This window comes from Colletotrichum paranaense (genome assembly GCF_030867605.1).
Source record: "Colletotrichum paranaense strain IMI 384185 chromosome Unknown Scaffold_12.1, whole genome shotgun sequence".
Taxonomy (NCBI): Eukaryota; Fungi; Ascomycota; class Sordariomycetes; order Glomerellales; family Glomerellaceae; genus Colletotrichum; species Colletotrichum paranaense.
Window position 1 is genome coordinate 602,221 of NW_026848970.1, and position 13,619 is coordinate 615,839.

A 13,619-nucleotide genomic window follows, 5' to 3' on the forward strand; every position below is an offset into this window, starting at 1 on the left:
TCTAAGGTCTTGGCAGCTTGAATGAGATGCAGGATCAGGATGACTCCTGCGGGAAGGGGAAAGTATGTTGTTGAGGAGCTGGGAGGAGAGCAGAATTTCCCAGAATCTGCCCAAGATCGAAAGATATAAGAAGGTTGCAAGCTCCCGTCCATCAAACCTTCTTTTCTCTTATTCCTCATCACCTTCATCAGCATCTTCCGCTACAGTCTCTCTTTACTCATCCAACTACTCACATTCTTTAGCCCTGGTGGTTATTCATTCGTTGTCAACACTTCCAAACTACTTCCAACTCTACGTGTTTTCTTAAACCAACCACCACATTCAAAATGAAGTTCTCCGCTGTCCTCGCTGCCCTCTCGGCCTCTGCCGTCATCGCCGCCCCCGGCGCCGAGTCCTCCCCCAACAACTTCGGTGCCATCGAGAAGCGCGCCTCCTTCCCCATCCCCGCCTCCAAGGGCACCGTCACCTACAAGTCCGCCCAGTCCGTCAAGGGCACCTTCGATGGTGGCATGAAGACCTACGGCCGTGGCGTCAAGTGCACTGGCCAGGCTGAGGGTGGCGACGCTGATGCCGTCTTCCTCCTCGAGAACGGCGCTACCCTCAAGAACGCCATCATCGGTGCTGACCAGATCGAGGGTGTCCACTGCAAGGGCTCCTGCACCATCAACAACGTCTGGTGGACCGCCGTCTGCGAGGACGCTCTCTCCCTCAAGGGTGACGGCAACGCCTCCATCATTGGCGGTGGTGCCCGCGGCGCCGAGGACAAGGTCATCCAGCACAACGGTCTCGGCACCGTCACCATTGACGGCTTCACCGTCGTCGACTTCGGCAAGCTCTACCGCTCCTGCGGTAACTGCAAGACCATGGGCAAGCGCACCGTCGTTGTCAAGAACGTCAAGGCCTACAACGGCAAGATGCTCACTGGCATCAACTCCAACAAGGGTGACACCTCCACCATCACCGGCACCTGCGCCACCTCCGTCAAGGAGATCTGCACCGAGTTCCAGGGCACCACCCCCGGCAACGAGCCCAAGAAGATCGGCACTGGCCCTTCCAGCGCCTGCAAGTACTCTACCCTCAAGGCCTGCTAAATGGCTCGCTCCTGAGCTATTTGATATTCTTGAGTTCCGGTCTTGGTCGCCAACACAGCTTGCTGTAGCGGCGATGGTGCTGCAGTTGCCGCACTCAGTCTCTGAGAGACTGCAAGTGAACTTTGTTTTTGGTTAAAGAACTTAGGAGGGAAATCACCTTTTCTTTTCTGTGGTGTGTAAGCTGATGCGCATCACTTGGCCCCTTGGTCATTCTCTGTACATATGGACATGGGGAACATGTACCTACAATATAATCCTCATGACTTGACTCAACTATTTTGCTTTCCGCTGGTGATTTTCAATCGACTAAGTGACACTTGTTTGACTGAAATCCTTCGAAAGAATATTTCTGCTCGTCTACATCAACATATAGCTGAATGTTAACTCTGGCCGTGCTCTCTCCGCTCTAGAAATCTTAGTCCCAGCGATGGCGGCTTCCCCAAGGTTGATGAATGGGGTGGAAGTGCGCATCCTCATGTGGTGGTGTAGATAATGCTAGACTGTGCTCGGTAGGCAGTGAAGTCGCTTACTGCAAATTATCTTGCCTAGCAATTTGTTTGGACTAAGCTTTTGATGCTCTCCCGGTCGTTAGAGAACAATTTCCGAGTTCCAAGCGAAGAGAGACCCCATCTTCGCTTGTATTTGTTGCACAAACCTCTTTCGACAAGGAAACGGAACACGCCATGCTGAGAAAAGAAACAACTAGTGTATAAACACTAAAATTGCCGGCGAGAATACGGTAAGTGGTCAGACTTGTTGCTTATCGATGCGATGAAGTCTTCATAGGATGAAGTTAAAAGAGTGGGGCGCTTGGATCACGAAAAAGTGCACCCACCGAGCAAACTCAATCTTAAAAAAAGCGTCGATCCGAAAGATCGGATCTGTCAAATGCAGGTCATCGCAAGTGCCTCCACCAGTCAACATGGGGAATTTGTTTCCTCCTGCAAAATGGCGTGAAACCTTGATGCTAAGAATGTCCGTCAACGGCTATAACGGCACCGCGTGAACGGAAGCACGGCACCACGGCATCACGGCACACACAACCGAGGCCAAGCTGGGGGTCCTTAGTCTTACGCGTCAACTTCGAGCCAAGTCTGGTCCCATATCCTGGCAAGTCTCCAGAATTTCTAAAGTTGTGGTTCTCTCTCTGAACTTCTATTAAATAGCTTCCCTCGCCCTCATCGGGTTTGGTTATGGAAACGACGAACGACCGGCCCACCATGAAAACACCATCGTATCATCCCCAAGAACAACGACGACCTCACAAGGCACCGTATGCACCTCCACCCGGACTCCCTATTACCGAGCTGTTAGCAAAACAATATCCCTGACATCGACGGACTTGACTCACTGATGATGATCCGATCTCCCCTCTTCATCTCGCAACTGTTCTTCCCGCCAAGGTTGATCTCCCGTGTCCCGTACTCGTCATGCCGAACCCATACGTTCTCGCCCAGAGCTCCAGGCTCACCTCCAGCTAGACCATACGGAGGAACTGTCCGCCTTTCACTTAGCACACTGACGTGCAAGTCTCGACGAAATTCGATCTCACGGATACAACCGTCTCCTCCATTATACTTGCCTCGGCCGCCTGACCCACGCCGAATACCGAACTCACGGAGAATACACGGGTACCGACGCTCTAGAGACTCCGGATCCGTGATTCTAGTGTTGGTCATGTGGACGTGTACGCCGGACTGGCCTTCCCAGCTCGGTCCCGCACCGGCGCCGCCTGCAATGGTCTGGTTTCGATGGGATTTAGTAAACGATGACTGACGGGGTGAGAAACGATCGATAACTTACCTCGTAGTACCCGAACCCAGGCTTTACCTTTCCGTCGACCACCTCACCTCCATACCCAAACGTCAAGTTATTACACGTTCCCTGGCTAGCCGCTGCGGCTTGGAACGCTCTCAACACCACATCCGTCACTCTCTGTGACGTTTCGACATTCCCACCGACTGTTGCAGCACCCAGCGAAGGAGATATAATCGTCCCAGAGGGTATGATGACGTTGATGGGAGCCAAGCAACCCTGATTCAACGGGATATCCTCCTTGACCAGCGAACGCAAAACATAGATGATGGCGCTGAAGGTGATGGCGCGGGGTGCGTTGAGGTTGCCGTACATCTCCCGACTCGTCCCTGTGAAATCAAAAACAGCAGAGCCCTCTTCGCGATTGATGCGAATCTTGAGCTTGAGCTTAGAACCATCGTCCATCTGGTCCTCAGCCTCGAGTGGGAGACCATCGAACTGATCGTGAACTTGGCGGAGAAGGTTTCGGACTACCTTCTCGGCGTTGTTCTGGATTCCGAGCATGTATTTCTGTTGTTGACTGTCAATTGTTCGCTGCTCCGATCACGGGTATATTGCCTAGATAGACTGCACTTACCTGAACCGTCGGTAGACCATACTCCTTGATCGAATCTTGAATGAGCCTGATGCCCTTCTGATTCGCAGCTATCTGCGCCTTCAGATCGCTCACGTTATCGTTCCACGTCCTTGTCCCAGAAGAACCAGGGTACGAAGCCGGCTTTTTCAGCATGATCTCAGCAAGACCGTCCTCGTCGAATCTGCCCCCGTCGACCAGCTTGAAGGATAGGAAGGAAGCTCCCTCCTGCCATATCTCCTTGGAATGCGGCGGCATGGAGCCAGCCGAGATACCGCCAATGTCGGCATGATGAGCCCGAGAAGCTGTCCAAAAGAGGACTTCGTTGGTGTCTTCGTCAATCACTGGTGAGATTACCGTCACGTCGGGGAGATGGGATCCACCGGCGGCCGGGTGATTGGAGACCAGCACATCTCCTGGGCGAAGGGAGTTACCCCAGCGCTCGGCCTGGTAGGCCACCGCATAACTCATGGCGCCTAGGTGACACGGGATGTGCGGCGCGTTGGCTACTAGACCACCTGTAGGTGAGAAAATGGCACAAGAGTAGTCCAGCCTCTCTTTGATGTTGACGGAGACCGAAGTCATTTGCAGTGACCTGCCCATCTGTTCCGCTATGCTCATGAACCGGTGACCAAATACTGATAGCTGGATAGGATCGACCTCATCTGTCTCTGCTGAAAGTTCGACGGCTCCACTGACGGAGCCTAGTGAAGTCGATTCCTTGTCGAGAAGCAGGTGACGAGGAAGCACAGTTGCAATCCAAGACGGCTGAATCATGAGGGTCTGAGTCTGGTCCAGGATGATTGCCGGACCAACGACCCGCTCACCCGGCGCAAGATCTTCGAGCTTGAAGAGGTCGACCTCATGCCACTTGCCGCTTGTGTACAACTTCGTAGTGCTAGCCTTCTTGCTGCTCTCTACTAGCCTAGTCTCAACAGACTTCAGAGCTTGCGATACGCTGGTCACGTTGGAATCAGGCGTCTTGCCCAACGCACGGACGCGAATGTCTTCGACAAGGATGTCGCGGTTCAGAACGAAGCCGAACTCCTCTTCGTGGTGCTCGACAAATTGACGAGTGAAATTCCACGACCCCTCAGGCTTTCGAATCATGAGCGAGCTATTGGTACCTTTGTATCGCAGGTTGAGGAACAGCTCGTGCTCGATCTGTTCATCTGAGAAACCCTGAGCGACCAAAGTCGCTGTAGCTTCATCCATCAAAACCTTGAACTCCTCTGTCAGCTGTTTATCAGAGAGGTCAGAAAGCTCAGCCGCCTTGGGACGCTGAATCTCATGCGTCAAATCAGCCAGCGCCATGCCGTACGCCGATAAGATGGATGACAACCGATGTATGACGACGCGCTCCACGCCCAACGCTTCAGCGACGTCACACGCATGTTGCCCGCCGGCGCCCCCGAATGTAGCTAGGACATGGTCTGATGTGCGGATGCCTCTACCTTCGGTGAGCGAGCGTATGGGTCTGCTCATGCTCTCGTTGGCGACGCGAAGGAAGCCGCTAGCGACCTCTTCCGGGGTAAATGACTTCCCCTCTTCGGAGTTGATCTTCTCGGTCAGAGTGTGAAAAGCTGCGGCTGCTGCGCCGTAGTCGAGGGGTTCATTTTCCTTTGGTCCGAAGATGGAAGGGAAGTATTCGGGACGTAGACGACCAAGGAAGAGATTTGCGTCGGTGACTGTGAGAGGTCCGCCTTTGCGGTAGCATACAGGTCCTGGATGAGCGCCGGCAGACTATAAGTTGATGTCAGTTCACGGCACCGAAGAGCTACTAATATGCTGTGGTAACTCACGTCCGGCCCAATCGCGAACAGTCCATTCTTCCAATGCAGAATCGAGCCGCCACCAGCAGCAACAGTGTTGATATCCAACTGTGGTGTCTGCAACGTGACCTCAGCCGTCTCCGTTTCGAATACATGATCATACGTGCCCGAAAAGCGACTGACGTCCGTCGAAGTGCCGCCCATATCGAAGCCAATCACCGGCATCTTGGTCTCAGGGTCATAGCAGGACTTGCCGAAGCCGATGACACCACCAGCGGGACCGGAAAGGATTGCGCGTAGCCCAGAAAAGTTCTGCCAGAGACAGAGTCCGCCGTCGCTTTGCATGAAGAGGAGCTTGCTCGCGATGGCGTCTAGGCCGCCTTTGAAGCCACTGCCAAAGTCGCGGACGTATCGGCGGATGAGGGGGGAGAGGTACGCGTCGGCGTTTGCTGAGTTTCCTCGGGATACCATCTTCATCTAGACGGATGTGAGCCTGTGAAGCAGTACATGAGAGGAGGGAGGTTGATCTTACTGTTGGCTGCAGTTCAGAAGACACGGAAACATCGAAGCCCATAGATCGCGCTAGTTCCGCTACCTCATTCTCGTGATCGGGGTAGAGATAGGAGTGAATGAAGCAAATCGCAACACTCTTAAAGCCCTCAGCCTTCAGATCCCTCAACTGGCTTGCTACGACCCCCAGATCAGGCTTCTTGAGGACTCGAACCGGCTCGCCCGTCAATCCCTTCACAAGCTCCTGATCGCTTTCAACGTCAATAGGCTGTTTCTCCGGATTCTCCAAGAACTCCTCCATCGTCACACGCTCTTCAACCTCGACAACTTTCTCGTACAGATTCTGCAACTTGTGGATACTCAAATCAAAGATGTGCGGCCGGGCCTGGTTGCCAATGACGAGCATATCCCGGAAGCCTTTGGTAGTCAGGAACGCTACGCGCTCGCCCTGTCGTTCTAGCAGGGCGTTCGTCGCCACAGTCGTTCCCATTCGAACTGATTCGACGTCGGAGATATCGAGGGGCTCATCGCGGGATACTGGTGCGCCTCTGTAATGCGCCAGGACGCGTCGTATACCTTCGGTCGGTGCATCTTTGTAGTTTCTTGGGTCTACTGAAAGGAGTTTGAATACCATCTCTGGTTCATCAGAGCCGGGTATATAAGCGTGCACATCGGTGAAAGTGCCGCCGCGATCTGGTGATATTTTGTAAGCAAAAGACTGTCAGGACACTAGCCGAAAGTCTGCCTACTGAAGCCCTCAACTTACCTATCGCGATTCTAATTCTCTTTCTACTTGGCCCAAGCGAGCCCATTGTGAACAGCGATGAAATGCAGGTGATTCAAAGATAGAATCGTTGGGGTATATCGGATCGGTAAACGCTGAGCCAATTGAGCTAGACACTTGGACGCTTGAGATCAATGAAGTTATAAAGCATTTTGCATCTCTCCTACTTAGGAGTCCGTCCCCGATCTAATCATCAGTTTGCATATCCCCCGCATTGTTCCCCGAATCGCACCATCCGATCTCCAACACGCAGCTTATCAGGGCTGCCGCATTCCCGGCCTCGGCACCGGAGGCGAACCCCGAAGCCTCCGAAACCTCCTCCGAAGTGGGGCTAGGTGTTGGGGCTAGGTGTGACAACCTGGGGTATCAACGACTCGGCTTGCTGGCCCGAGATAACTATCGCCTCATGAACCTGAGAATCTTTATTCCTGAGCTCGATGAAGTACATCTGATCAAGGACTGTGACGCGTTTCCAACTTGATGGCTGGCTGAGCTCATGGCATGGCACTGAACCAGTTAGCCTGCTATCACCCCTGTCTTTGTTTTTGTCCATGAGGTAGCATCTATCGTGATAGCGAAATGATATCTTTTTGCGGGATAACAGGGAATATAACAGAGTAGAGTAGTCTAATAGAGGGTATTGCCTTTGCAAGAGAACCACAGATGTGAAGCCTAGCCCCGGGTACTAGGATGCGGCCACCTGCAAAGGCTTGAAAACTCCCTCTGACTGGATGTCATGCAGCTGGCTCTCGAACCGACCGGAGTTTACCCATTGATGAAGACGGTTTCGCGACCCGCGCCGTGTGTTAAAACCGAACGTCAAGTCGGGTTGCCAACCCGCTTCAACCCGATCATTACCGCACTTCATTTGCCTATCGCGCTTTACAGTCGCCGGTAGTCCTTGGTTGACGAGGATGGATCCGGATAGCCAAGGCGACATGATTTCAAGCATTTAATATTCATGTCACAACCGTGGATTTTCCTGACTCTGTACCGAAATGCGGAACGAGGCTGCGAGCAACTTATCTGATCTTTACATCATCCTTGAGATCGATTGGGAAGTTGTTACTGAGTTGCTAAAGATCAAATGAACCCATAATCTGTAGATGGGCATGATATGACATAGTCTGCGTAGACTCTGCACATGTCTTCGGTTATACTTTAGTCAAATTCTCTCTCAACCTATCTTGAGAAACATTAGTTCACACCTGAGCGATACAATACTGTACTCTTTCGAAATGCCCGAGACCCAAATCTTAGAAGAAACCAAGAACAGCAGCAGCCACGATGTCAACAACCATGGTATCAGCGTTGCTCATTCAACCAATCTCCATATCGATCGTGCCAAAGAAGCCAAAGTCGTGAGAAAGCTGGACCTATATATCACGCCCGTACTCTTCATCGTCTATCTCTCATGCTTCATCGATAGAGCCAACATCGGTAGGTATTGCATAGGTTCCTTTGAGAGTCTCCATCACTGTACCGGAAGCTTTGTTCCTGTCATCCACTTCTTAATTACGATCAAAATCCTAACCACGATGCAGGAAACGTCAAAGTCGCCGGTATGCCCGAAGAAATCGGCGCTACAAACCAGCAATACCCCCCAGCCGTATCCCTCTTCGTAACTTACGTGCCCGTCGAGGTCCCAGCTGTACTCCTCGTCAAACGCTTTGAACCCCGCTTCGTTCTCACAGTACTTTGCGTAATCTGGTCCGTCACGACAGTAGCCAGTGGTCTAATTCGGAATGTCGGCGGCCTGTGCGCCTGTCGTTTGGTCCTCGGCGTCTGCGAAGGCAGTCTATTCCCTTCTCTCAACATATACCTAACTATGGTATATGAACGAGATGAGATCAAGAAGCGCACGTCCTACCTCGTCTCGTGCATGGCATTATCCGGTGCCTTTGGTGGCCTGTTGGCATACGGGTTATTACAAATGGACGGCGTTGGTGCATACGCTGGCTGGAGATGGATGTGTCTGATCAAGGGGGCGTTTGGTATCACATGCGCCTTTGCTGTATGGTTCGAATTGCCTAGCGATGTCCGCAAAGCATACTTCCTCAGTGATGAGGAGCGAGTCATCATGGACATGCGGCACCAGGCATGGTGAGTTGACCTGCATTCAGCCAACATCATAGTAGAGTAGCTGATGATTCCACTTCCTCTTCGCTACCAATCTTATAGGCGCAGTAGGCTATGCAATACTGATTGGTGTCAGTAACAGTGCTGTCAAATATTTTGCCTGCTTCGTCTGCACTATCGCAGTGTACAACGGCACAGGGCTGAACCTGGCATGGCTCAACGTCAATACAGCACCACAATATCGGCGCGCCACGGCCATTGAGATGCAACAGACAGTCGGCAATACTGCCGGTGCTGTGGCAGATCAGATATACAGAAGTTCACCGTATCTTCTTGTAAAAGTTTCTCGCTTGGTGCCATATTTGTCACCGAGTATCTGATCGTCATTCATTGGCTATTCCTCAGACGCCTAGACAAAGAGAAGCAGGTTATTCTGGCCGGGACCGGGCTAGATACGAGGAAGCAGCGGACAGGCGACCGAGACGTTGAGTTTATGCACCGTCTTTGACCATGGCAGCTTGCTCTCTATTCTCGAATGTACTGGCGTAAGGCGTTGTCGAAGTCAGACATCGTCGTGAAGTATGGTGGACATTCGTGGCGTCGGCTGGGACTTGCGCCGGACTTGCGTCAGAGTTTCATCGACTCGAGCCGCTGGCACATTCGCGTTGGCTGGAAATGTTTTGGAACAGATCTGAGACATCAAAGCCAGTATTTGGCCCACACTTCGTGCTCTTCCTTAGTTCCTCTGAAGGCGAATTCGAGTTCGGTAATGTCTTGGAAACCCTCCTTCACTTTTGGTTCCTTGAAGCGGGATTTGAATCCGTTGAAGGCCATCCTAGGCAGTGCGGTTCGTGACTCGGGGTTAAGCTGCCCTGCATGAGCTACAGTCATGTATTTGCAGTTTAAGTTGGACTTACGGATTCATTCATGGATCGTACGGCATCGTTGTGTTCGCAAATATGAAGTGGCGTCTTGAACCAAACACATCTGATTGGAAGGTCGTGTTTCGCTGCAAGCTGGACCCAGATAGCTCTCGTATCGGGATCAGCATTCGTGTTGTCTGTACTGAATTAGTGCCTGGAATGGCTAAAGGACTCGTGCGAGAGCTGACCTATTGCTATTGATTGGCCCCCACTAAGTAGCTCTTTGGCGGCTTGCACGCACTTGTCTCTACTGCCGATACATTAGTATTTGCAGGGCTTGATCATGTTGAGCTGAACTGACGTCTTCAAAGTGTCTTGGTTGATGCGCTCATAACCTAACGGTTTGAGGTACTTCCAGAAGAATGTACTTTTCCCAGCACCTGGCGGGCCGCAGGAGAGGACAATGTCCTGCTTGTTCTTCTTCTCAAAGAGGGCACTTGATGTCTCTGAATTGGGGTCCTTCGGGTACGGGAAATGGACGATGTCGAATTCTCGGACAAAGTCCCGAGGCTTCTCGTCGAGGAAGAACTCTTCTGGGGTTTTGTATGTGATCCCAATGTTATGGGCAAGATTTCGGTCGGAGCAGCTGAAGTCTTTGGAGAATTTCGATGCCGCAATGCGACCACCGGCGTCACCAACGAAGATGCTCTCCTCCAGGTCAACGTCTTCCGTAAGGTCATAATCAGCGCAAAGTTCCTTCCACATCCCCGGCCTCGGTTTTCTGTATATGTCTTTCTCTGTGGCTGCGTAAATCGTGGTCGGGATATTGAGCAGTGTCAAGACGGCATTGACCTTTTGCTTGAACGCCGAGGCTCGGTCTTTTGTCGATTTCGGCGTTCTTGCTTTTGGGTCGGCGTGGAGAACAATACCGGCTTGATTGGACAGCACCACAATACGGTATCTATCAAGATTAGCTGATGTCTATCACTCTGAGAGCCAAGTGCTGGTAGTATACCCTTCGTGGTTGTACATGTCCCGCAGCTTACCAGGAACAGAAGCATGCCACCACTTCCAGTCTTCGGCGGCGTCGGCATGTTTCTTGCCCGAAGCAGTTGTTATTAGGGTCGAATCCTGGGCGGCTAGTCGTCAATTGAAATGGTTTGGATTATTTGAAGCTGCATAGCTGTCATACCAGGTCAAAGGCAGCTACCTTCCTCCTCTTTTCCGACTCGGTCGAGGGCTCCTCTGGTTCGTAGCGGCCAACGAGTAGTGTCGCAGGGGTGTCGTCGTTCGGTGCGCGTTCGGTCCATATTGTGCGGTCCTTTGGCTTTTGAGAAGTAGGCTTGAAGAAGTTGGCAACTGCGTTTTCTATAAAAGGCCAAAAGTCAATGGTGGACGATGATGTAGGCATAGAAGAGTTTACTCGTTGTGCCGCTCTGAACCTTCCGTTTGACCGCCGGTGGAGAAATTGATTCTCTTTGCTTCCGCTTCGTGGTAGACGAACTTGAGGTCGACATGATCCAAGTGAAGTGAATCGTTCGTTTGCTAATCAGTGAGCACAGTATTCTGCTGTTGACTCTCCAGAGCGACGTTTGCATGTCGATAATCGCAGCTCAGAGCTTGGGAGGAAGCAGCGAGCTTTGGTGGGGCTTGGCCACTTTACCGGCAGAAAGCGCGACGACGCCAACGCGCCTGAGTGACGGGCTAACACGTGACCCAAGATTCGCGGCAGGTACGTATCGGTAGAGCGATTTCACGGGACCTTCACACTCACCTCACTGAGACGCTTTTCATGAATCTCTCTCTCACTCTCACCCCCCCACGCCTCACTATCCGAGTTCTTCCCGAAATCTGCCGTCACCATCGCCACTGTCGTCAATCGAAATGTACGAGCTCTTTCTCACGACGCTCGTCGACGACGATGATATTCAGGCGGCATGCTCCGTCCTCGGCGGTCTCTGCGCCATGCCCGCATGGCAGAGTCTCCATCGCGTCCTTTATTTCAAGGGCCCAGGCAAACCCGGCGGAATCTCGAACCAGAATTCGATCGTCAAAACGCCGCGCAAGGACATTCAGATGCTGTGGAAAGACCTGCATCAGCAACTGAGCCGTCAATCTTACATCCTTCAGGCCCGATATGAGGTCTTCAAGGATAAGGACTTCGGCCCGACCGCTCCGGAAGTGGACTTCAATGCGCGTGCCGGCACCCTCCGGTGGACCGATTTCCCTGATCCTCCCCAGGTCCGCTCCTCGGTTACTCAGCGCAAGAAGACTGAGATTTGGGACCAGCGGAACTTGTTGTCTGTGATGAAAGACAACAACTACCAGTCAGTTTTGGTCACCCGTTGTTGACGATAGTGATCTGACGATATGCAGGTTCAAAAGCGAGGCTATTGAGGAAACCTATCAGTTCTTCCGAGAAGATGTAGAATTCTGCCTCTCAAGACACTACATTCTCCAGATGAACGGCGACAATGGCCCTCTCACTCAAACAGCTACATGGGACACCATGTCACCAGCGGATCCCGGGCAGCGATGGATGTTTCTGATTAAGGTTCATGTTCATCAAGACAACAAGCCCGATGAGATCCTCAAGGCGCACGAGCAGTTGGCCAATATTCGGCGTGAGCTCGAGGGCGTCTTCGAATTTAAGATGTTTGACCGACGCATACACGACACCCGCGTTGCGGTTGAGATGAGAAATGCGCCTGCACCACTACCCCAGGTCATGACCATCACAGACCAGCGGTAAAAGATGGCTATCTTGCCGAATTCAGGGATGATGGCCCTGATTCGTGTTTCATAACACACATTCAGCAGTTGGCAAGACCATTGCTGAACTTTTACCTGGTCAAGATCGAACACCATCGCGAGTCGCTGGGACTTTGCTCTCCAACGGTTCAACCTCCAGTCGTCTCCTGAGCGTCGCACTGAACGCCATCAGGTCTTTGATCAGCGCAAGAAGTTTAGACGAGAGGTTTGAAGACCGCGGCTTTGGAATCCAACAAGAGAGGTTTATAGCCAAGCCGTGGATGCTCACAATGTTGCCCCGCATCGGGCCAGAAAAGAATCATACCCTTATCGAGTGCCTTATCATGAAAATCTGCTCTCACAAAGGTGAGCTTCTTGTAAAAGAAAACACGCAGCTTTCAAAAGAATTGCCGGGTGCAAAAGCTGAGGAAAGGACTTTGGGAATGGAGGGGGTAGAAAGATGGTACTCGGATATTCGGCACGAGTACGAGATGAAGTTGAGATACCTTGATAGGGAATCCACAGGTTCCAGAAGATTTCTTCAGTCGAGTGGGCCAATATGTGTCGTCAAGAATAGCCTAGGACCATAGGCTACCTTAAATCAGAGATGGCATCAAGCTTAATTTTTGACTGATGCACACCGTCTTTAAACCGGCAAAATAGTGCCGTTGCTGCATCTGCCGTTCACGAAATGACGTCCCCTCATATTCTGGCTCAATTCAATGACAATTGGATCGAAAGCATTGTCAACTTGCTAGAGAGTTATTGCTGATCAACGATTCTGGGCTGAGTGTCTGAGGCGAATCCGATAAAGCCCTAGATAGCGTACCACGAACACCAGAGTTATGGTTAGGTAGTTTACAAAGTGTCATTAGTCTTGGAGTAATCTCAGGCAATACCACAATTATGCGAGACGATCAAAGAAATCGCTCTCAGACTTTTACAACTTGGGACTTCACTACCAGGTATGACGTACGATATCCTCACTTGCCGCCAGATGCATGGTTGAAAATATTGGCCTTATTTCTTTTTAAAGCGGCACGATATGGCCAAGACTTTTCTATCCTGCCGCAGCCCGTTCTCCCCTTCGCTCGTTGACGGTTGGCGCCATCATCCATGGACCATGCATGGCCCAGGCGCCAGAACTGGCGGCCCTGGTTTCGAAATGATTAAACGTGCAGCGGTCAGCGGTGCGGTGCGCTAAAAGGGTAAACCCCCCATCGAAAAGTTCAGTCGTCCCCGAACTGGCCCCCAAGATCTAGACTCGTTTCACTCGGAGATGATTTCCCGCCTAAAGGCTTGGGGAACCACCGTATGCTCTCCACATAAGCTGATAAGTTGAGAACCGAGGTGTTGAGAAGGATATTGGTCCAACTTTGT

At 51.8% G+C, this 13,619-nt stretch overlaps 5 protein-coding genes across 5 annotated transcripts; 3 read left to right on the forward strand and 2 right to left on the reverse strand.

Annotated features, from left to right (window-relative positions):
• Positions 1-326: 326 nt before the first annotated feature.
• CPAR01_13106 (pectate lyase) lies at positions 327-1,091 on the forward strand (the record flags this gene model as incomplete). The annotated part of the gene is made up of 1 exon (XM_060497360.1): positions 327-1,091. One exon carries the CDS (start codon positions 327-329, stop codon positions 1,089-1,091), a length of 765 nt encoding a protein of 254 aa, XP_060343753.1.
• Positions 1,092-2,352: 1,261 nt separating this feature from the next.
• CPAR01_13107 (hydantoinase B/oxoprolinase) lies at positions 2,353-6,574 on the reverse strand (the record flags this gene model as incomplete). Its single annotated transcript, XM_060497361.1, has 7 exons — positions 2,353-2,387; positions 2,443-2,833; positions 2,895-3,416; positions 3,484-5,223; positions 5,283-5,729; positions 5,785-6,455; positions 6,529-6,574. The coding sequence occupies 7 exons, from the start codon at positions 6,572-6,574 to the stop codon at positions 2,353-2,355; spliced, it is 3,852 nt and encodes a 1,283-aa protein (XP_060343754.1).
• Positions 6,575-7,784: 1,210 nt separating this feature from the next.
• On the forward strand, positions 7,785-9,005 carry CPAR01_13108 (major facilitator superfamily transporter; the record flags this gene model as incomplete). Its single annotated transcript, XM_060497362.1, has 3 exons — positions 7,785-7,986; positions 8,091-8,649; positions 8,762-9,005. 3 exons carry the CDS (start codon positions 7,785-7,787, stop codon positions 9,003-9,005), a joined length of 1,005 nt encoding a protein of 334 aa, XP_060343755.1.
• A 319-nt stretch (positions 9,006-9,324) lies between these two features.
• Positions 9,325-10,899, reverse strand: CPAR01_13109 (polynucleotide kinase 3 phosphatase; the record flags this gene model as incomplete). Its single annotated transcript, XM_060497363.1, has 6 exons — positions 9,325-9,492; positions 9,543-9,685; positions 9,737-9,798; positions 9,850-10,449; positions 10,504-10,619; positions 10,681-10,899. 6 exons carry the CDS (start codon positions 10,897-10,899, stop codon positions 9,325-9,327), a joined length of 1,308 nt encoding a protein of 435 aa, XP_060343756.1.
• Positions 10,900-11,372: 473 nt separating this feature from the next.
• Positions 11,373-12,240, forward strand: CPAR01_13110 (uncharacterized protein; the record flags this gene model as incomplete). The annotated part of the gene is made up of 2 exons (XM_060497364.1): positions 11,373-11,815; positions 11,865-12,240. 2 exons carry the CDS (start codon positions 11,373-11,375, stop codon positions 12,238-12,240), a joined length of 819 nt encoding a protein of 272 aa, XP_060343757.1.
• Positions 12,241-13,619: the final 1,379 nt, after the last annotated feature.